Here is a 24,384-nt window from a genome sequence, read left to right on the forward strand (position 1 = left end):
GCAATTGGAATTGGCCAGTCTTGAGGGTCTGGTAGAGGTTCTTCTGTGGAATCTGTCCATGAGATAGGTGGGGGCTGCATTATTCAGTGCTTTGTGAGTGAGGGATGCAGTTTTGAGCTGAATTTTGTTGAAGGTCGATAGCCAGTTATTTTGGCGCCTGATTATGGATATGTATGCTTTTCTTGCCACACCGAGGGCTGCTCTTAGGGCGTTGTTTTGGAGGATTTGTATCCTCTGGATAATCAATTTATTAGCTTATTATATTTATTGAGTGCACACTAGCTTCCAGAAGCAACAGAGATGCACAACAGGGTGCTTTAGAGCCGTATACAACAGTACAGATGCATAACGGAATGCTTTTCATAAGTAACAAAAGAATAGACATATGGCGTGATAAGATACAGAGGGGCACAGAGGAAGACTACAGCTGTGCAGGGTGGCAGGGAAGGGAGGGGCAGATGGAGTCTAGCGAGTCAGGTGGTGCAGGGGTTGAAGTGATAGCCTATGTGTTGAGGAGGAGAGACTCCTCAAAGAGGTGGGTCTTGAGTTCTTTTCTGAATTGTAGGAGCGTGGGGGTGAGTCTGATGTTGACAGGGAGGGAGGTTCCATAGTCTTGGGGCGTAGGCAGAGAAGGCTTGTTATCTGGTCCTTTCCTTTTTCGCAGTGGCAGATTTCAAGTCTGCACGTGTCCTGACTACTGGTGGTGTGAGGTTTTGGATATCCTAAATCGAGGAATGTCCTGCTGAACATGATGGTCCTTATTCCATGTGGCAATGGAGCACACACCACTGAATTAGACCAACTAACTAACTTGTTTAATACAAAAGCATAAAAAACCATGCACCAGGACTTGAAATTAATACAAATGAAAGCCCACATCTGTGCAAAATGCCCAGCAACACACCATGGCGTGAACTGGACTGAGAATTTAGAGCACCCACTGCAGGCTACAGGAATTACAGTTTACATTTTTGTAGAATTGCATTGTCAGAAAGCAGATGACATCAAAACGTTGATGGTATCAAGAAAGCGCTTACAGTGGTGGATGTCCCCTAATGATGGCACTTCCAGAGAGCAGCATGCCACACATAAGATCCACCAATCCCTTCATGTAGAGATGAAACATCACAAGTAATAGGATAGGCATATGGGAAGCATCAGAACCCTCGGGGACGATTTCCTCCTCATGAAAAAAATTGTCCCACATCAGAACTTAAACACCAAATCCCATGTCAAGTGGTTAGGATGGAACTAAGCACCCACGAGTTATCATGTTGATCATGTTGGACGCCGCCGAGTTATATAAGAGGATGACTAAAACGCAAGTCTCCACCATACAGGGAGCTGGGAGCTTCATCCAACACATCAATAGGAGCCCTTTCATAGCTCTGTAAGTGTTGGAAACATGATCGATGGTGATGAAGAAGAGTGTTGGATGTGATGTGAATTTAAAGTTGCAAGACAACATATATTTCCTACCATTTTTCCAAACAAAAAGATTACTACCTATGGGAGGAGATGTGTTTAATTAAGTAATACATTATTTTTCCATAATAATGAAATCAGTATTAAGATTAATAGGAAAGTACAGTGAAAAATAAATTAATAATAGTAGGGAGCCCATGTTTGACCCACAGAGAAGGAGGCTGTTCAAATATTTTAAAATGATGGGACCATTTGAGAATATAATAGAGTCCCTGAAAACAATGAAAGCAAACCCTATTAAATCCCTTTCCAAAAAGGAGCTGTAACCTGCATCATGATTGGCCAAAATGCAAGGAATTTAGCACATTCATAGTAAAGAGAGGGTCCCAGGAATGTACCTCCTCTCACCAATGAAAATGACAGGACGAAGAGCCAGGAATGCTCAAAGTCACCCATCATATTTCAGACGAACCCCAAGTGCACCACTGGCTGACACGTACACAGAAAGGTATCCCCTCAGTCAGCCATTCAGACCCAATCCAGTGCATATCTTTACAGGTATAGGGGACACAACATAGATTGTGGATGGGAATACCCTAATGGACAGTCTTGATTAAGCACCAAGAAGCCACGATGCTGACATCATTAGTGACACCACAACATACCAGCCTTAGTCATGAAGTACACTTGCAGCCCTGCACCATTGCATGAACACACATTTGCATACACGAAGAACATGCCTTGAGAGTCGGGCGGACCCCCAGAAGACCTCTGGCCTTCCAGGGAACCATCCCAACAATAGACTCTGTCAGGTGAATGGAGAGTTTTTGGGGGAGGGAGAGAATTAATGTAGGACAGTTAAAGCTTAGCTGTCTGCCACTCTATATGCAATGCACTATTAACCAGCACCAGTCATTGCCAATAATATTAGCTTGCAGGTAATGTAATGCTGGATAGGCAAGATTCCAGATGGTAGAGTGCCCATAAACAGAGCAAAAGGCCAGCAAGCTTTGTTATCCTTCAGCTCTCGGCAATTCAGAAAAAGAATACAGAAATCTGGTTATCCAGTATATTTGGTTATCCAGGACCATTGGATCCCTTTAGGACGGGTTAGCTATAACTTTAGATGCTCAAATAATTCTTCAAGGCAATTCTGCACTGCATGAATTTGAGTTGTATAGTGCACTTTCTATGTTTCAAAAACAACCTTATTTTATAAATTTGCCCTTTTCTCTGGGTTTATGTTATGTTAAAGGATATTTATACCGTGCACTGTCACCACCACAGTGGTCCACTGGTACAGTGGTGGATCGGACAAGCAAGAAATTAGGGTAGATTAGTAGGACTGACCGGGGGGAAAGGGCAAGAGAGCTGTGATGTGCTGTTGACAGCTTCAGTTCCGTTTACACCATTCGCGGGGCATAGGTGTGATTTTTCAGTCGGTAGTTGGCATGTGCTGTTGCACAAGGCTATGTGTGGTTTGTTTCATGTTGCGGTGTAATGAAGTGTGTGCATTTTGTTGGGTAATATAGACATGGTTGTGTGTAGTTTAGATTTTGAGAGGTGTGAGCTGAGGGATGAGTTTTTTAGTAGCTAAATTTCACAACTCCAACCAAGCGTGGCGCATGGTAAATATTCACATTTCTCTCCAAGTCTGATGCCTTGTCCTACCTAAAATTTCACTCCAAGTGCGATGCATGGTCAATCCTCACAATTCCATCCAAGCGTGATGCATGCTCAAACTTCCCAGTTCTTTTAAGTGTCACACGTAGTAAGTCTTCACATTTCACTCAAGTGTGACGCATGGCCAAACCTCACAATTCTATCACAGTGTGATGCACGGTCAATCCTCATATTTCACCCTATGTGTGACACATGGCTAAACTTCACAATTCTGCCTAAGTGTGATGCATGGTTAATCTTCACATTTCACTCAAGTGTGATGCATGGCTAAACCTCGCAATTATATCCAAGTGTGGTGCATGGTCAATATCTACATTTCACTCTAAGTGTGAGACATGGCTAATCCTCACAATTCTATCTAAGTCTGAGGTAAGCTTCATCTTCACATTTCACTCTAAGTGTGATGCATGGGTAATCTTCACATCTCACTCAAGTGTGACGCATGGCTAAACTTCACAATTCTATCTAAGTGTGTCGCATGGTTAATCTTCACTTTTCACTCTAAGTGTGATGCAGGCCTAAACTTCACAATTCGGTGTAATGAAGTGTGTGCATTTTGTTGGGTAATATAGGCATGGTTGTGTGTAGTTTAGATTTTGAGAGTTGTGAGCAGAGGGATGAGTTTTTTAGTGGCTAAATTTCACAACTCCAACCAATCGTGGTGCATGGTTAATATTCACATTTCTCTCAAGTGTGATGCATGGCTAAACTTCACAATTCTATCTAAGTGTGTCGCATAGATAATCTTCACATTTCACTCTAAGTGTGATGCATGCCTAAACTTCACAATTGTATCTAAATCTGACACATGGCTAAACTTTACAATTCTATCTAAGTGTGATGCATGGTTAATCTTCACAATTCTAACTAAGTGTGATTCATGCATAATCTTGCCATTTCACTCAAGTGTGACGCATGGCTAAACTTCACAATTATATTTAAGTGTGGTGCATAGTTAATCTACACAGTTCTATTTGGATGGGACGTGTGACTAAAAATCACAATTTGTTCTAAATGTGATGTATGGTTAAATTTCACCTGGACAGAGGGTGAACTCCTAGATTGAAGCCACAGTAGTAAATGCAAAACACCTATATTTGAGATATCTGGATATAGGAGAACACCTAAGTATGGGACACACCAGTATAATAAAACCACCTTAAGGTTGGTACACAAAAGTGATAGAAATACGATTTACTACCTGGTTACTTTTGGTATCCTATATTATGTGGATAAGACGAGTGGCAGGGCTTTTTGAATACAGTGATTGCTGTACTCCCCATGCAGACCACACTTACCATATCAGTAGCTGCTGGTTGACTGCGGGCTACTGGCATGCCAGGCAAACACAGGCAATGATAGACTGGAGCTTCTTCTTTGCGAGCTGCCCTTCGCCTTGGGGCCCTTAGCCGAAGGGGCTGCGTGTGCAGGGGCTGCCCCGGAGGGCATCTGAAGTACAACTGTTACAGTCACAGGTGTGGCATGGACCAATGAGAATCAAATGAGCAAAAAGCCTCCTGACTGTTTCAGCCAATTGCAAGAGGCAGGGTGGGGAGAGTAAAAAGCCAGAAACAAACAAAGGTCTATACCACAAGCCAGCCTACCTTAGATGCCGAGCAGCTCAGAAAATGGGGTGGAAGTCAATAGGAAAACACTAAATAAACCCCACAGAAAACCACACACTAGAGAGAAAACGATTGTAAAATACACACAAAATTCTCCACAAAGGCACCTACAACAGGCCAAAAACTGATTGAAATCACGGATGTCATTAGGGGGTCACCAGGGGTTGCAGTTGCAACCCCTGGGGTCTCCCTGGCTACCCCTAAAAAGAAATTTGAAAAAAACTGCATTGCATTGCAAAACTTGCATTGCATTTGCACGGGTACTAATTCCATTGTGCATTTGCAAAGGCTGTTTATGCAGAATGGAGCTCATTTTGAATTGGGGCGTAACATAGAATTGCATAAGGCTTTTACGCCTTCTTATCGCCTCACGCCCCTTTTCCATAATTTTGTATGGTGGAGAGGAAGGGCGGAACGCAACTTGTCGTGCGTGCATGTGCATGCCAGCGCAAATGCTGGGGATCCCTATGCACCAGCAAAAAGCAACTGGACTTCAGAGGGATGTACTGTAAACGCTGCCCGCCATGCGTTCATGGCAGGTGGCATTTATCCTATTTGCACAGAAGAGTGCAAAACGGAGGGCAAAAGGTGACGTACATGTTTCTATACCACCTTTTGCCCACTCCGTTTGCACTTCCTGGTGCAAATGTTGAACATTTGCACATAGTGCACTGAAAGTGCAAGTTTCAACTTCTTCCTAGACATTTGTTTTAAAATGAAACCTTTCCGGAATGGTTTCTTTTTAAAATAAAAGTACAGTAGTACAAAGTAATTTTTTCAAAAAGTAGAGGATCACCGCTCTCGACCGCTCCTGCCCACTTCAACCACTTGGACTATTTCAATTATATTTTGCAATGCAACTTACTCATTCCAGACAGAAGTGAGGAAACCCTTTGTAAGCTTCAGAGCAGGGCACCGGTTCGGTAGCCGTCTCTCTTTGTACTGCCAAGACAAGCGTGATAAACTACTTGATACATCTGAATATTTGGTCCCAGCAGAAGAAGGGCTGGCATAATCATATTCGAGGTCCCTTTCAATACTTGTCTTCCATCAGGATTTCTCTCCAAAACAAAATCATTCAATTTCTGATTTTACATAATTCAATCTCAATTGACCAAACGCGACTATGAAATAACATAATACCAAAAATCGAGCGTGGGGATCTTGCCAAGGATTGATCCTGATAGCTTAGTCTTGGGTCACGTGTTGATCACACCGGAGTATCTGCTACAATGGTACAAGCAAGGTGTGAAGAGATGCGTGTGGCCTTTTTACCTGTATACCGCCCGCTTGTCGGCCTCCAACTGTGCCTGGGGATCGAGGGGGGCACTGGGAGGAACAGGGGTGTTTGCTGCTGCTGGGGGTGCCGTGATGTGGACTGGCTGGGACTTGGTGGTCTGCTGTGCAGTGGCCGTCATCTGTCAAGAAAAGGCAAGGAAGACCTTATAAGCTATACACTTCCAATAGAATATATTTAATACATCAACATGGCATTACTTGTTAAGTGAATATGAGGACAATTATAAAAGAATTTACAATGAAAAACTCAGACTTTTCCTTAAATACTCATGGAGAGGGCGATTTATTTCACAAAAGAGGTTACAATGAATAACTGTTTTTTCTTAGACGTACTCCTGTACAGGGTGATTCCTTTCACAACAGAAGTTACAATGAGTAACTCTGACTTGTACTTGACTACTCCTGGAGAGGGCTATTCATTTCAGAAAAGAAGTTACAATGAGTAACTCTGACATGTCTTTGACTACTCCTGGAGAGGGTGATTCATTTCACAACAGAAGTTACAATGGGTAACTCCGACTTGTCTTTGACTACTCCTTGAGAGGGCGATTCATTTCACAAAAGAAGTTACAATGAGTAACTCTGACTTGTCTTTGACTACTCCTGGAGAGGATGATTCATTTCTCAACAGAAGTTACAATGAGTAACTCTGACTCGTCTTTGACTACTCCTGGAGAGGGCTATTCATTTCAGAAAAGAAGTTACAATAAGTAACTCTGACATGTCTTTGACTACTCCTGGAGAGGGTGATTCATTTCACAACAGAAGTTACAATGGGTAACTCCGACTTGTCTTTGACTACTCCTTGAGAGGGCGATTCATTTCACAAAAGAAGTTACAATGAGTAACTCTGACTTGTCTTTGACTACTCCTGGAGAGGAGGATTCATTTCTCTAAAGAAGATACAATGAGTAACTCTGACTCGTCTTTGACTACTCCTGGAGAGGGCTATTCATTTCAGAAAAGAAGTTACAATGAGTAACTTTGACTTGGCTTTGACTACTCGTGGAGAGGGTGATTCATTTCATAAAAGAATTTACAACAAGTAACTCTGACTTGTTTTTGACTACTCCTGGAGAGGGTTATTCATTTCACAAAAGAAGTTACAATGAGTAACTCTGACTTGTCTTTGACTACTCCTTGAGAGGATTATTCATTTCACAACAGAAGTTGCAATGCACCAAGAAACAATTCTTCAAATTCAGTACGTTGAGAAGCGGAGCCCTTCCCGGCAACATTAAAATCTGGGATCTGCAGGTCGGACACTGATACCTGCAGCATGTCTGTTAACTCAGTGAGATTTCTTACTGGGCTATTGTGATCTGCAAAGCACCTCAAAAAGAGTTTGCAAATTATACAAAGAAAGGATATAAACCTATATGAAGCGGGGAGATGCCTATATTTTATAAATGGGAGCTGTGTTACATTTGAATCAAGAAGTGCTATGGACGAATATGCTCGTCCTATTTGCATAGACTTGCACAGAGATCAGCATTTAGGCCAAAAACGAACTTAAAAACAGCAACAGGTTTTGCAAAGGTTTTAGTCAGACGTGTCTGCCCATCCAACCCTGCATATGCGCTCCTCGCAAGGGGTCACTTACTTGATATGAGAGACCTCTCATCCCTTGTTGACCACCCCTCCAATCCCCTGCTTCTGCTCCCAGGACATCTGAGGGGCCAAATAACATTAAGACTGCATTTATATAGTTAGACCTATTAGAAATGTGAAAATGCATAATGTGATGTAACATGCCACAGGAATGTGACTTTTGTCTTTTTGATAAAGCAGTCTTCTTTCTGTCCCCTCCAGGCCCCACATTCCTTCATCCCCCTGTCCCACCCTGCCCCACCCTGTCCCACCCTGGCACTTTCTTCCTGCCCTCCTAGCCACCTTTTTTTTGCTCTCGTGCTCTGAAGCAGATTGTTTATGCCAGTTGTGATCTATGAAACCCAATAAATAAATAAATAATACATAGGCTGGGTGTCCACTAGAATTGCTTAGCATTTACAGCAGCATTAGGCATGCCAGCCAGTCATGGTGTAAACAGGGACATCATGTGTGGGTTGCCAGGAATAGCTGCTGCTACGGCTGGCACCTCCTTTGATATCGCCAGCACTTTTTTTTTCCACTCCTGGGTCAGAGGTCGCAGGGACAGAGCCAGAAGCCGAAATCAGTGCTGGAATTGAAAAGGGTTGGAGCCGTTTTCAGCCGGGCCAAACAGCTGTTTTACCTGGACCTGTGACAGAAATGCCGGGCACATATAAAAGTGCATTCACTCACAGACTGGCTGACGCTAGCACATGAGTGGCAGCAAGGACACCAGGCAGGCACATGCCACTGCTGTCCGTGCACACCCAGTAAACCCTCCCACTCTCTCTGTTGGCGAGTGATCAACGTCTCTATCTCTCTGCAGGCCAAAGGGGATGCATTATGCCTGACAGTTGCATAGTCATTGCAAAGTAAACACTGCTTTCGGCCGATCCTCTTGACGTGATGGTGAATAGCTTTGGAAACAGCCCTGCCATATGAGCATGGACGGCGCAGGGCCTTTCAACTTTTGAAATGAAAGGGGCCTCGAACCTCGGGGGGAGTGCAGTCAGCAGTATAATAACGCGGCAATATATTCCTGCATATATTACTTATGTGCTGAGGTTTACAGTGAGCACTCTGCAGCGCTCGACTTCCAAGCTGTGTTTCCTGGAGCCTGTCCAGCTGCCAATTCCATTTGGGAAAACAGAAGTGTAATCACCCCATTGCCTTTCAAAACTGAATAATCTACGTCAGCCACTTGCCTACAAAAAAGGATCCATAGCTATTCAGCGGGCATTCAGTGTTTCAGCTCCCTGCTGGCTCGACGTCTCATGATAATTGGCGGCTATTTATCCTATCTGATTCTCCATTATAATGTATGACCCCCCACGGGGCGGGGTGGGGGCTCAGACTGTGTTCTGCTCTAAGCCAGGGAGGGCCCCAACCATCATGTTGAAATGGGGCCCATACATCTTCAGCCAGTCCTGCATGTGGGGGGTTATTACATACAGGGCTACCAACTACAGACAAATTGCTACAACAATGGAAAGAAAAGTGGTTGGCATGTAAATCAAGCTACAAAGGAAGGGTTTGTGGAGATGGCGGGGGTGGCAGGAGTGGCAAGGCATACTTGACATGCCAACATACCCCATGCCAACCCGCATATGCTCTACCACTCTAGTGTAACCTCTTCATATTGATACATTTGCACTTTTTTTCTCCCTTGTAAAATAAGGTCACAAGCCCCAAAATCAAGGACCAAGTCGAGGGACTACGCAGGTGGACGGCTTCTGCCCATTTTTAGTTTGGATTATTAGGTGGCGCTGAAAGCTCTACCTTTAAGCCAAAACTATTGTGTTTAAAATAAGAGCTTTAACATAAGAGCTTCAAATATGGGCTTTGAATGAGGGTTTGTAATGCTTGTCAATGGATATTCTATTTTTTTACTTTACTGTGCATTTGTAAGGCGCTTATACAACAAGTAAATTGTGTTTCAAAGCTGCCAAATGTGACAGGGAGGGGACATGGGAATAAAAAACGGATATAACAATGAAAGATAGAGGCGGAGCTACTAGGCCTTGTGAGAATTCAGAACGTGCAAGTGCACAGGGAGAGAAGGGATGAGGGAATGGGGGTGTAAGTGCTAGGTGTATCAAGAGGGAAGTGCTAGGGAGTGAGCAGCTGTAAATGCATAGGTGGAGTGGTCAGCCAGCAAGATAAGTAAGTGCAGGCCTGCTGTGGCATAGGCCAGTGGGTGCCAAGGCAAAGTGCTGGGAGGGGAGAAGGCTGTAGGCGATTGGGTGTGGACAGTCAGGAACCGGGAGGACACATAAGGGCCCTGGTCACCAATCTCAGCAACTGCAGGATTAAACAGATGCGGGAGTAAGGGAAGGAGGAGGTGAAAAGGAAAGTCTTGAGGATCTTCTGGAATCTGAGGAGATCTGGCTAAAGACAAAGAGGAATGGGGAGCCTAGTCCACAGGAGGTAGTCCTGCTGAGGAAAGAGATCAGCCACCAGCTCGCTGTTTAGCAAAGTGCTCAACACACAGATTGTTGGTGCCGGAGGAATGTAAAGATCTGGAGGGAGAGTATTTAGTTAGAAGAAGTTGTAGGTAGCGTAGTCCCCGGCCCCAGACAGCCTTGTGGATGATGCAGAGGGATTTGATTTTGATATTTGAAGCAACCAGGTGCCAGTGGAGAGTTTGTAGGGCTGAAAGATGTGGTCCCTTGGCTTGAGGCCAAGGATAAATCTCACAGCCCTATTCTGGATTAGCTGGAGGGGTTGTAGAGAAGAAGGGGGTAGATTAAAGAAAATGCTAGTGCAGTAGTCTAGCCTAGGAGAGAACCTAGAGCTCTAGAGATATTAAACTTCTGAGGCAAGGTGAGGAAAGGAAGAATTATTTTGAGGAGGTGGAGTTGAAAGTGGGCCTTCCTGGTTAGTTCCTGAATGTGAGGGATGAAGGAAAGAGAGGATTGAAGATGACCATTGAATCATGCGAGTATAATATTTTTTACAGCTAAAGTAATGTGCATTTTTGGAGCTTGTTTAGGACTTGAGACCTGTCCACATTTCAATGTCGAATTTGATAACATATGCATTGTCTGTTGCACAGTTCATCTTAGCGCTTGAACTGGAAGCATAGCTCACATGCTTCAGCCTAGTTCATCTTGGTGCTTGAACCGGAAGCATAGCTCACATGCTTCAGCCTAACATGCTTTGTATCATCTGACAGACCATCATGCTCTTTAAGAGAACAACACAAAGCTCAGGACCACGCGCATCCCTTATCCTGCGTTGCATATGGTCTGATTGGCTGCTCTCTCGCCCTCTCTGCAAGAGCATGGAAAAAGCCAAGAGAGATAAGGCCCACGCCTCTGTGTTCATCACAGTGGCTGCTGGCAGCAAGCGTGTTCACGCCCCTCGCTACAGCGGCAGCATCTGTTTCTGATAAATACCACAGTAGTATAGGTGCCAGAATTGCTAGGTTTAGTTGTATGCATTCATTTTTTGTTATCCAGTCAAGAATACCCTCCTGTCCCAAATTTCTACGCTTCTGTGCCCAGGACTATGCAACTGCGACCAAGAATCCAGCTGTAAAAAAAAGAGCACAGTTTCAGCTTCTCATTAAATTGACAGGCCAACCGTCTGATTTCAGACTATTTTCAAGGTCGTGCGTGCCAGAGGGGTATCTATATAATTGTGCCATGTTACTTGCATTTGGACTGCAAACATGGGGCCTGAACCAGAACATGTCTGTGCACAGGGATTGCTGGAAATAAAGCAGGGCCCACGGGCACTTATATTTCTGTTCACACTGCAATTGGCTGCACACCTACCATTGTTAGTATAAACAGATTGGCTTCAGCTAGATGCTAGAACATGCGGGTATGGACAAAAGAAGACAGGCCCAAACCCTCAAGCACGACCGGGAAAAAAAGGCACAGTATCTCGAGTCACCAACTGCAGATCCATTTCTTACACTCTATGGTTACTCCCAGCTCTGTGCCAGCTGTGTGAGTAAGTTCACCAGGTCCGGCTGGATACTCTGTTCTCTGGTCCCGATAGTGTCGTTTCAATATAAAAGTGCAAGGTTGCAAAAGAAAACCAGGACTGTGCGAGCTTCTGCCCCCTGACAGTGGACAAGCTGAGATCTCTTGTGGTCCCACAACCTAATGACGCTGTCTGCCCGAAGACGTCTTTCCACTCAGGCTAGGTGGGTGGTGTTTTAATGTGTAAAGACGTTATGGTGACGTTATGTCACGCTATTCAAAATCTCACTTTCCTGGGACAGATATTACCCCTGACAGGCTCCCCCTCAAGAACACGTTTTCCTTGACCCTCTCACAGCTGGTACACAGGCCTCGCGTTTCACGTTTGACTCCTTTCTTTCTCTCCCCATAGCAACTGACAATTCCCAAATTATCAGCAATTTATCGACGCTGTTTTTCCAATTCCAAACTATGAAAATCTCGGTGTGGGACATGTAAATGATTTTCAGGTCACTCCCAGTGTACACTGCAGCTGACACCAGGGGACTGAGAAGGGGAAAAAGGTTATTTGTCCAGTCCTACTGAATTCATTTTTTATTTATTTTTTTACATTTGTAGAGCGCCCTACAGCCCAAAGGCATCAAGGCGCTACTGCATTACAACTATATGTGCTGCATCTGCAACCATTATGTTTTAATATGTGTGTGTATACATGATACAAGGGTATGTTTTCGGGCATTTATAAAAATGTCACAAAAAAGCATATTGTCAACTGCAGACAATTGATGAAAAAAATGTGGTGTCGAGCAGTTTTTGCTTAAATGTTTTCTGCTTTTTCAAGTCAAAGATTAACTAACATGTTTAGTATACATGCAAAAAAAAGGATGTGTAATAAGTTCAATTTAAATCTATTGTTCATGAAGGTTGATTGAAAAACTTTATTTAGGTGGATGTATGGAAGAAAGGCGGCTGCCACCATGTCAGTAAATGGGATGGGATAATGTTGTTATAAAGTGCCCTTTAACTTGAGTAAGTCACTAAACCATTGGGCAATAAAGAAAAGCAAAACGTAACCGAATGTTGAAGGAACGAAGCCAGCTAGTTGCCTGAGCTATATGTTCCATGAAAGTGTCCTGGCGCTTGACGCCATTTTTAGTTTGGGCTGTTAGGTGGTGCTTTAGCTCCACTTATAAGCCAAAACTATTGCATTAGAGTACAGATAGGGAGAAATGGCATATGAGGTTGGACACAGAGATTGTAGGTGGTGTTTGGTTATTTACCCACCCATTGACTGCCCATGGCCATGCAAATCACTATGGCATTTGCATCCAGTTCCTGCCCCTCCCCGCCCAAAACACCTCCTTCTGGGAATTCTTTGAGCTTGCTTTATTCAAGCCTTATCATCAAACTTTGCACTTGAAATGCCTGCAAGTGTTTTTTCAAAGCAGTCTTCTACTGGAGCTGTAAACACGCTACTGATGTAATAAAAATGTCTTAACTACGTCTCCCTTCAGCCACTCAGTTTATAAGCACTATGGGTGTACTTCACTGAAGTCCTGTTTAAAACAAGAATTGGCAAAGCCAACAGTTCTTGCTTGTGTATATGTATGAGTTATTTTCCAGACACTGCAATTAGAGGCTCAGATATTCCCTCCATTTGCACCTGCTACCATCAATGGCCAGTTAATACCACTAGGGCAGGGCATGGCAAGTGCCTTTGCCATATCTTTACAAAAGCCCAAACTTTTGGCATTGCTAATGCTTGTTTTGACAGAGGACGCCGTGCCTCCTGTGCGTTTAAAGAATTGAAAAAGAACAATTTGCTTCACCCAGTACTACCACGAGGATTCAAAGCCCAGTCGTGCCATTGTAAGGCGAGAGACTTACCCGTAAGTCCACACAGATAACAAACAAAGTGTTAAAATATCTCATAGTGACATACTGTCATCCGTTTCATCTCTTGTTAGAGTTCTTAGATCTAAAAGGTGCATACGTTTTATAATTAGCCATTAATGCAATAGAAACATTGGCAAATGTTTCTTTGTCCTGTGCACTTTATTTAAGTGTGAAAGACAAGTTAAATGACATGTGGATATTTAATTGAAGGAAATGTTCACTTCCTGTGACGTAATTCACGGTGAGTTCGTCAGAGTCCCCAGCACTCTTTTTGGGAGAGCCATCAGTTTCATCCGATTTCCTGAGGGACACCATGCTTAGCCATGAGCCATAGCAGTGCCAGCAAATCGTGTTCCTTTTAATGTTGGATATTATTTCCTGATTCCTGGTTGACACTCTATGTGATCTTGGCCACATGCCTGTACTGAACAGACAGCAACCATTTGCTTGTTTGAAAACCTATTTTTGTCTTAGTTTCTGTAGACCTCCAGTGTCATCTTGGGAAGAAGGCTGCTCTACAGACACAGAAGTCCTGCTTCACAACGCGTTTTTTTTTAATGAAAAATGCATTGTGAATCAGGCCCAGTGTCTCCATTCACAGTACCCTTCACCAGGCTCACTGTGGTGGTGTTAAGCCTGTGATGTATGTCCGGTAGCACTTGGCATTTGTAAAGGTATGGATCATTTACACTGAGTCAAAAACACCACTGTATGATCCAAGCCCTGTACAAATGAGGCTGTGTATATATATTTACGAACTGTAGCAGGCAGACACTGTTTTAAATCACATTAGATGGCATTACTGACATATTTGAGGGTGAACTTGGCATATGAGGGCAGCACCTGGCAATAAACAGAAAACTCAAAGGGACCGCGATTCACGAAAATGTTTCGGGTAGCGAAACTGACATCACATAACTGATGACATTACAGGATGTGATGTCACTTGACCTGTGAACCATACTGCATCAATTCTTCTTTAGCCCTGGTGGCATCACTGGATATTACTTTTAGTCATTAAAAAAGTACATCAACGTAAACATTTTAAAATACCAAAAGGCACTGAAGCAGACAAAAATATTTTAGGTACCACAGGGGTGTGGCATTCCTATATCCCCACTCTCAGGACAAGTTCTTTAATGTCAGGGATGAGAAGATTTCATAAATATATTATCCCCTGGGCAAGTAGAGAGTAGGTCAAATCTGTATGCTTTGAGCTATTGTGTACCAGGGTGCATCGTGGCTACCAGCTGTTGGTTGCATTGTTGGGGAAGAATTATATTGCCAGATTGGGTAGGATTGTTAAAGGTCTCCAACTTTGGAAATGTCAATCTGTCCAATTTACCATTTAAATGCTGGTCAAACTGCAGTTGCACATTAAATCCGATCGTGGGGAGCCCCAGCATGCCAAGCACTCTTTTCTAGACTGAGAAGGAGTGTAAAGTTCTAGTCAATCTACAGGACATTCAGTTGGGTGTCTTTAATACTGGCAGGAGTGGCTTCCAGATCATCTAGCCAGTGAGACGGGACAAACGTATGTTTGCTCAAGAGTGGTAAAACTCTAGAGAAGGTGTCTGGACTTGTCACAGCTTAATGGCAGTGAGTAGATCATTCAGGTCGCCACAATTGCTCGTCATATTTGTGTTCATGTAAAGGTGCTGCCGTTTGCTTAGAAAATTCATGCACCACACTGATTTTTTGATTAATTGCACATTATCTGAAAGAGTGGTCATTCCAAAGGTTGTGACAGAATAGTGGTTATCTTTTATTTGTGTGTAGACCCCATCTTTCTGCTCTTTTCAGTTGCAAGACCAGAGCACCATGATCTGTTTTATCGCTGCTGTTCAAACCTACCAACTTGACCTTAAAGCTCAATGCCCCGCTTCCTCGCTCCTCCCGCCTCGCTAAAATTAAGCTCAAATTAAACTGCCTAATATGCTGCAGACAATTGCATGGATGTGCTAGAAAGTGTTAGGTATTGTCATTATATGACAAGTAGAACCCCTGCATTGTCAGTTGCTGCGATAATACAGTATCCAACAATCCAATAGATGCAAGTCACTACAGTGCAAAGAAGCATTAAATACTGATTTGTTATTTATATAGTGCCGTACATAGCCCATGAAGTGGGAGAATGGAAGACCAGGCTCCCGTCCTTCACCTCTCGCGCTTGGCCTAGAGGGTCACGGCCCAGACACCCGATGGATCACTTATGCACCAGGCCCAAGTAGGCCTCAAGCAAGAGTTCCCGTGGACATTAACAAAGCAAAAGTCAGGTTGCTGATCCTGCAGAATGAGCCTGGTGGAGCAGCCAGCCAAGGTCGCAATGTTGCAAACCCAAATCCAAGAACAAATCATCAAAGGCACGATGTTGCAACCTCGCACTCCGCGTACCAACGTTAAAATCATATCTACAAATTAAACCAGACACACAGTGGAAAAGCAATATTAATTGTGCAGAAATCTGCCTCAAACACGGTCCCGCCTCACGTGACCAAGCCGAACCTGACGAGATGCCAAAACCCAGGAGAGAAAAGGCGTCTGGGTCTCTCACTACGAGACACAGGCCGGGACACTTGAAAGGCTCAGTGGACACCTGCTACAGTGGGAACGGCCAGTCTTCCGCCTATGAATAAATCCTCACATTGTCTGCACGTACCCATATTGAAACATTGTTGCAAACACAGGTACACCGAGAGCTGGGAACAACGGTGGTCCCAGGCTGGGGAGCTCACGGATGCACCAATCAGAACATGGGGCCCTTATCTCAGACGTCAGTAACATTAGCCAATCCTCAGGGGTCTTCATGTAACTATTCTTATGTATCTAATTGAAGGGACAACCCAGATATACCACCTGACTACACCTTGACCACTAATATCATTCTCTATATGTGTACTATACTAACCCTACCACTCGAGCAACCAATTAAGAGTGGCGATAGGTTTTTTGTTAACTTTCTGAAGTGACGCAAGTAGCGCGTCATAATGCAGTAAAAAGGGCCTGCGAGCCCCACGATTAAGTGTGTGTCAGGACGAACGCGTGCGCTCCTTGACCCATCCCTGCCGTTTTGTATAAATAAACAGCAGAGTCGCCTTGCTCCTTGTGTGCGTCTCATACTCTATCTCACACCTGGGATATACGGGAGGTGTTGGGGCCTCCCTGCCCGGAGGTCTGCGGACGGCCCGGCCGACCCCGGCAGAATTTCCCCCCGACAAGTTGGAGGCACTGCTGAGATCTGTTTAAGATCAACTTTTATTTTTAGTTTTTCCAGGCACTCCCGTTGCGAGGAGGCCCGGCGGCGCGGCCCCCTCTGCCGTTGCCCCCTTCTGAGGACTACAGGACCATCGCGGAGCTGCGAGAAGACCGGACAGCGCAATCCGGATATTGGCCCTCGGGAGCCGGTTGAGAAGTATCCCGCCCGCGGTCGGCGAGTGTCCAGACGTGGTCCAGACGAGGGGAGGTGGCGAGCCGCTTGGAGGGGTGCACGCAGTCGAGCGGCCCTGCATCGAGAGAACTTGGTGAGCATGACACGCACAACAAGCAATGCGAAATTGTGAGGGAGGGGGAGGAAGTAAATAAGGGAGGGGGGAGGTATTGTACAGATGTGCGGCGAAGGTTTACCTGAGTGTTGCTAATGGAATGAATGGTAGTGAAACGAGTGCGAGAACAGTCGGCTAACGTTACGCGAAAGAGGGGGGCGGGGCACGAAAACATCACGTGCAGCCGCTCATAACAGTCAGCTAACGTTACGCGAAAGAAGGGGGCGGGGCACGAAAACATCACGTGCAGCCGCTCGTAAGAAACTGATGGTCTAAATTGCGACTAAGTATGAGGGTGGGTGTGTGTGGTTTCCTACGACTTGACACTTATTGATCAATGAGTAGATGAGGTTCCCTATTGTTCGAGCAAGAAACTCGATAGGTAGATGACGTTTCCCTGTGGCCGGTAGCTAGTCACATAGTTGCCCAAAACGGAAGATAATTGGCTGGTTAAGCCCTCCTGTTGAGGGGCGTATCACACGCGAGGCGACGCAGCGTGCGCAGTCCGGTTATAATATTGATGAGATTACCTTGTTCCAGGAGAGACAGGAAGACAGCTGTAGGGTTAGCGGGGTAGATTGCAAGTGTATTTTGAAGTAGCTCGAAGAAATCGGTGACGTCACCAGTAGGGATCTAATAGGATATAGCGAGCACAAGAATTTTGGGTTTGAGAATGGTGGGGAAGAGAAGCATGATAAAGGAGCTGGTACGGAAATAAACTATAAACCAGTGGATCGAAAGAAGACGGGGAAAGGGGCGTGGCTGCGCACGGAGAACGCCGGCCACGGCAAGTGTAAAAGGGGGAGGAGAACGAAGAAACAGGACGACTGTATAAGATCTTCGTAAGGGGTACGCAGCCGCAGGGGGCTGCGTGCGCTTCGGCCGCAGGGGGCCGTAGGGGAAGGAATATAATATAACATTATATTTATTATTATTGCATAATTTGTCAAAGGATTGTCGTAAGTCCCCACACTTGCGGGGCGAGGTAAGCAACACAAGGTTGTATATTGTAAACTGCTAAGTAAGGGGAAGGGTAACAAGGGGAGTGAAATTATGTCATACGGGAGAGGGTCAGGAGGGTGGGGGAACACCCTCACTACCCCACTACAGCACATATGCACCACACTACCACCACATAGGGAGAAGTTAATTAAGTACAGCATAGAGTGGACCCAGGGGACAGACAATAAAATGTTAACACCATGGCCGCCTAATGGTAGTTTCGATCCATATGCCCAACATTCACTACTAAACCATCTGCACAATACATACAAGGGGAAGAAGTTGGCAAACAATGTGGAGGTGTTTAACTTATGGAGGATGTTCCAGGGGTCTCGACCAGGACCAAATGGAATGTTCACTATGGGGGAAACACCGGAAGCAAAGGAGATTAAGAAAGAAGGAACGGGTGGGGAAAAGGAGTGCGAAAGCACAAAGAATACGGGGAACGAAAGACAGGGAGGAGAAAAGATTAATAAATCAGACGACATAAAAAAGGAACCGAGCAATGAGATACCCATAACACCGGGTGTGAAAACAGAGGGAGGAGGGTTGTACCCTTTAAGAGAATTAGGAGAAATAGGACAGTTAAGAGCGGCTGAAGGATACTCAAACCCGGCATACAGCCCTCCACCATATGTGGCTCATGGGAAGATACCAATGGGGGACAGAAGGATTAGAGAAGAGCGGACTGTAGAGATAGGAAACGATGAGTGGGTAGCTGCACAGATACTGTTGAAATTACGAGGATCACTAACTGGAGAAGAAAGGGAGGCGGTAAAGAGAACAAACGAGGATAGTGCCAGAGAGAGTGAAATGAGGGGAGAGGAGCTACTACGGCAGAAGGAAGAGATTTTGGAGGGAAGGTTAGCAGAACTAAGGGATGAGCAGAATGAACTGATCAAACAACTTGAGCGGGAGGAAAGAGAGAGAGTGAGGAAAAGGAAAGAAGGTAAGGACGAATTGGAAAAATTAAGGGAACGAAGTGAGGAACAAAGAAGAGAAGCTGAAAGGGTAAAAGGAGCAGCAGATAGGGTATCAAGAGTAGTGCTGAGAGAGAAGAAGAAGGAAGAAGAAGAAAAGGAAAAGGAAATGGAAATATGGAGGAGGAGGATAATATCAGAGGCAGCTAAGAAATATGAAGAGGGGAAGGTAATAGAGAGTATAGTAGAAAGAGAAAGGGTGAAACAGGAAAGGAAGAAAGAGGATGAAAGGATATTGGAACAGATGAGCAACGAAGTAATGGAGGAATTGAAAAGGAAAAGGGAGGAAAATAGTAGGGAAATGGAGGAGAGGAGTGAAGGAGGAAGAGAAGAGAGGGGTTGGGAGAGTGAGAGATGGGGAGATGTATATAAAAGTAGAGAGGTAGCAACAACATCAGCACTAAGGGGAACAGTTGGTAACAACGGAAAGGGAGAAAGAGACTTAATAGACTTAAAAACAGTAACAATAAAAGGAAAAAAGGCAGAGTGGGGGGTGCCATTTATGAACGATTTTTGCAGTGAGGAGGAAGGAGGAGTGGAGAATGATGGAAGGAAGAGTGAAAGGGAAAGCTTAGATAAACTATACCTCACTAGAACAAACATAGATTCGCCCTGGATGAGTAGAAGATGGGAGGAGCTGGAGAGAAGTAAGGAGGAAGTGAAAAGAATAGGGGAAACACAAACCAATGAAACCACGCCACCCACATCACCATCGCGCCCTCCCACGTCACGCCCTACATGTTCAACTACCGCGCGCTCTCTGCACAGAATAAAGCTCGCGCCCTTCATGAATGAACTTACACCTTATGCATGTCGGCTTAGGGACCTCCCTAGTCGCAGGCAAGACAGACAAATAAACATACCCATATTGAACACAGGAAATGACGAAAAAAGGGGAAAGGAAGAAGAGGGAGGTAGGAGCAGAGGTAGTAAGGAAGAATTTGAAGTAGTAAAAGAAATGGGGGAAGAGGAGGGGTGTGAAGACTCAACATTGTGGAGCGTAAAGGGTGACGCAGGACAGAATTTAATGCCAATGCTGGAGAGAGGAGGGGTTAGACCACAGTATGTACCTTGGAAACATACGGATAAGGAAAATATAAAATGTAGGCTCCCATCACTAAGTGGAGGTGCGGGTAAGTGGATATATGAAATGGAAAAACACACCGCAGGACAGAAACTAGCAGTAGGAGATGTGAAGGGCCTGTTAATATCAATATTAGGGGATAGAGCGGATGACATTTGGAAAAGAGCGGGATTCCATGGGGTAACAATAACGAACACATCGCATGATGGGGCACCATTTGCAAACTGCAGACATGCGCTATGGCAGGCACTGAGAGTGCAGTACCCAGACACATCAGACATAGGAGCAATTACTTCCCGTAAGATGGGTGAAAATGAGGATCCTGTTGATTATATCCAGGATATTCAAGAGAAGTGGCGTATGGAAACTAGAGAACAATGGGACAAAACACCAGCCATATTTTATCATATATTAGTACAAGGGCTCCCAGAAGGAGTTCAAAAGCAACTAAAGAAAGTAGTGGGGATGGAAGCAAAACCATGGCCAGAAATACAACTGACTATAGTACATCACTGCAGGACATGGCAAGGAAAAATGAAACAAAAGGAGGAGGACAGGAAAACTGAGGAGGCCAAATTAGTACAGAAAAAACTTACTAAATACACAATGGAAGGGGCACTAATAACTACGCCCACACCAATGACCCAAAGCCCAACGCAAGTAGTGGCTGCACAAGATCCCGCTCAAATAGCGCCTCCACAAGGGGTAATGGAGCAAGTGCCGCCTCTACAATTACACGCACCAAACATGGGAGGAGGGTACCCAATGCAAGGAACTGGGTATTATAGTTATAACAGAGGGAGAGGAGGGTTTATGAGAGGGAGAGGATATGGATATAATACCCAACAACAGGCTGGGGGACTCAGAAATAACTACCCCACAGGGCAACCCGTATACCAGGACAACACAGGGAGCTTCCCATGGCAAAACAGGGAACCACCCGTGTGTTGGAGCTGCGGACTATTAGGACACATGTCACGTACATGTAGGGTCAGGCCAGGAACACCAGCATGGAATGAACAAGCACAACCTAGGACCTCACAAGAACAGCAGGGCATACAACAACAGCAGATGTCACAACAAGGGAGTGGCCGACCACAACAACCACAACAGCCACAAACTTATTCACTGCCACAACAACAAATAACCCAGTACCTGCCACCGCCACAACAACAAGTAGCGTTAATACAACCACCACCCCAAAATGAACGAACACAATTGGGTGGGGTGACGGTGTTGGGACACAACCCTTACACAGGGAATGGCCAATCATTGTACCCCCAATAGGCCAGCCCACAGACGGCCTTGGTGTGTCCCATCCTGTCAGTAACACCTAATAGTGCGGAAGAACCACGCATAGAGGTAACGATAGGTGACAAAAAATTATCATTTCTTGTTGACACCGGGGCAACCCGGTCTTGCATAAGGGAAGGTAAATTTAAGATGTCAGGCGAAGCCATGAACACCCAAGGATTTTCTGGGGCTAAAGGGTTGGTTCCATTTACTGATAACGTTCCCTTATCTATTGGAGATTATGATCTGTCAGTTCCACTTTTGTATTATAGTGCCTCACCAGTAAATATACTGGGGAGGGACATAATGAACAGGTTGAACATGACGATCTCCTTTACAGAGGATGGCATAATTTGCTCTACTCCAGGGATTAACATGCTCGCAGCACGACAGATTTTGCAAGCATACTGTGGACAGACAGCGATTAGGGCGGAGCCAGTAGATGGCGAAATATTCCAATATGGCACAGACATGGCATTTGCATGGATGCCAGGGATAGAAGGGAAAATATGGAGGAGACCAGCAGCCTATCTATTCCGACCAGAAACACCAGGTAATGAACTAGAAGGGAAGGTGTTTGTAGTGGACATTGAGAGCATTATTGCAACAGCTGATTATGTTGCTGTGCACGCCCAAGATAAAGAAGGGAGAGCATGGAGGGCGGTGATAGCACTAGCAGAAGGATGTAGGCTGACCCAGGTGTCAGATGAAGAACTGTTCTCAGAAGAAAAGGAAGAAAATGAAATGGTGTTCATGATGAGTGTAGAAATATGGCTAAGAGTGGCTCACAAACAAGTAGCACAGAAAATTGCAATGGCACTTGAGGCACCCGCAGGCACCCCAGTCCCATTTTTTAAGGAAGATATGTCAAAGGTGCCCAAATCATTATGGACTATTAGCCCTTATGACGTGGGATGCATAAAAAGCATAGGGGGTGTAAGGATAAAATTGAAAAAGGGTGCCATACTACCAAGAGTGAAACAGTACCCATTGTCAAAAGAGGCAGATGAGGGCATATATGAAACCATAACGGCCCTTATAAACAATGGCATATTGGTCCCCTCAGAATCACCATGTAACACAGCTGTGTACCCGGTGCGTAAGGCTAAAGGGGGGTCTTGGCGCTTCATACAGGACCTCAGACCCTTGAACAACATAGTAGAAGCAGAGTATCCAGTAACAGCAAACCCGGCCACAATATTGTGTGGCATTCCAGCAGAAGCATCACGATTTACAGTGATTGACCTTAAAAATGCTTTTTTCTCAATACCATTACACCCAGACTCACAAGATTTGACAAGCTTCACTTACCGAAATACAAAGTGGAAACATACCAGATTACCACAGGGGTATTGTGAATCACCCTCAATTTTCAATAGAGTAATACAGATGGATTTGGGTAACGTTGAGGTGGAAAGCACAGTGTTACAGTATGTGGATGATATAATAATTTGCAGTACAAACGAAAGTAAATGTAGAGAGGACTCCTTAAAAATGTTGACGATACTGGCTGAAAAGGGGTACAAGGTAGACATGGAAAAGATACAATACTGTCAGGAACAGGTACTTTACATTGGCCAACTGATATCCCAACATGGAAGAAGGATTGCACCACAAAGAGCACAGGCCATCTCAAGCACTCCCGTGCCACAGACTGTGAGAGAACTGCAGCAATTTCTGGGGCTGTGCAACTACTGTAGAGCATGGGTATTTGATTACAGCTCATACATAGGACCCCTGCTTGAGGGTTTGAAGGAAGCAAATAAAGGGGAGAAAAAGTTGGGATGGACTATGGAAATGAGGGAGGCATTTGACGAATTAAAAGACGCGATATCAACTGCTCCAGTACTGGCATCCCCAGACTATGAGCGGCGCTTCTTTATATTTTCACATTGCGACTCAGCAGTGATGAAAGCAGTGTTGGCCCAAAAAACTAGCATGGGCTATAAACCAGTAGCATTTTACAGCGGTCACTTAGATCCTATAATGTTAGGCCAATTCTCTTGTGAACAAGGTCTCGCTGCAGCTGCTTTTGCAGTAGAAAAAGCATCAGCAATAACTATGGGGTGTCCAACTACACTATTTGTGGAACATGCTCTATTTGCGATATTGAATAAACCTAAGTCCACATTAACGACACAGAGGGCATCAGGTTATGAGATTATTTTGTCTAAAGCTGAACTAGCAATTGTTAGATGTAGCACGGTTAACCCTGCAAGGTTCCTAGCAGAAGTAATTGAAGAGGGAGATTACGCCCACGACTGCACCCAAGTCACTGAATTATACTCATGTACTAGGAAAGTTGAAGAAAACGCACTAGAGGGAGGTGAGCTTTTGTTTATTGATGGGTCATCAACTATTGATCAAGGAGATGGGATACGAAGGACTGGGGCAGCAGTAGTAAAAATGATGGAGGCGCCGGTGTGTGTGGCTATGAAGTGTGTACAATTACCACAGCATTACTCTGCTCAAGCGGCGGAACTGGTTGCACTAATATTGGCATTAAAGGAAAGTTTTAATAAAAGAGTAACTATATATTCCGACAGTGCATATGTTACATCCACTGTCCACTCAGGGCTATCAAAATGGAGAAGAAGAGGGTTTAGGAGAGCTGATGGCACTCCAGTACAACATGCCCTCTTGTTGGCTGAACTAATTGAAGTAATAAACGACCCCCAAGAACTAGCCCTAGTAAAATGCACCGCACACACCAATGGAGAAGACTACGTCTCAAAAGGAAATGCAGCAGCAGACGCACATGCGAAATATGCTGCATATTTTGGTGAGATATGGAACCCCACAGACTCACAGAGAGGGAGAGGGAGGGGGATAGCGAGGGAGATGTTAATAAGAGAAGGATACACCCATCTCCCAGCCACACAGATTATGGAGCTACAAGCGGCTGCACCAATGGCTGAAAAAGAAGTATGGGTGAAAAGAGGATGTACAATGTCACCAACCGACGCACTATGGCGCCAGGGTGGCACTGGGAAAGTTGTAATACCGTTGGCACTGTTAAATACCGCCTTGAGC

At 44.8% G+C, this 24,384-nt stretch overlaps 1 protein-coding gene across 3 annotated transcripts in view; it reads right to left on the reverse strand.

Moving 5' to 3' along the window:
- Positions 1–24,384, reverse strand: part of PKNOX2 (PBX/knotted 1 homeobox 2) — a 1,892,972-nt gene that overhangs the window by 592,410 nt on the left and 1,276,178 nt on the right. For all 3 annotated transcript variants that reach the window (XM_069614552.1, XM_069614551.1, XM_069614553.1), the window contains exon 9: positions 6,009–6,151. In XM_069614552.1, coding sequence (XP_069470653.1) covers positions 6,009–6,151 — 143 coding nt within the window. The remainder of the gene's footprint in view (positions 1–6,008; positions 6,152–24,384) is intronic.

The sequence above is a fragment of the Ambystoma mexicanum genome, chromosome 9 (assembly GCF_040938575.1).
Source record: "Ambystoma mexicanum isolate Mex_15411 chromosome 9, UKY_AmexF1_1, whole genome shotgun sequence".
Classification (NCBI taxonomy): domain Eukaryota; kingdom Metazoa; phylum Chordata; class Amphibia; order Caudata; family Ambystomatidae; genus Ambystoma; species Ambystoma mexicanum.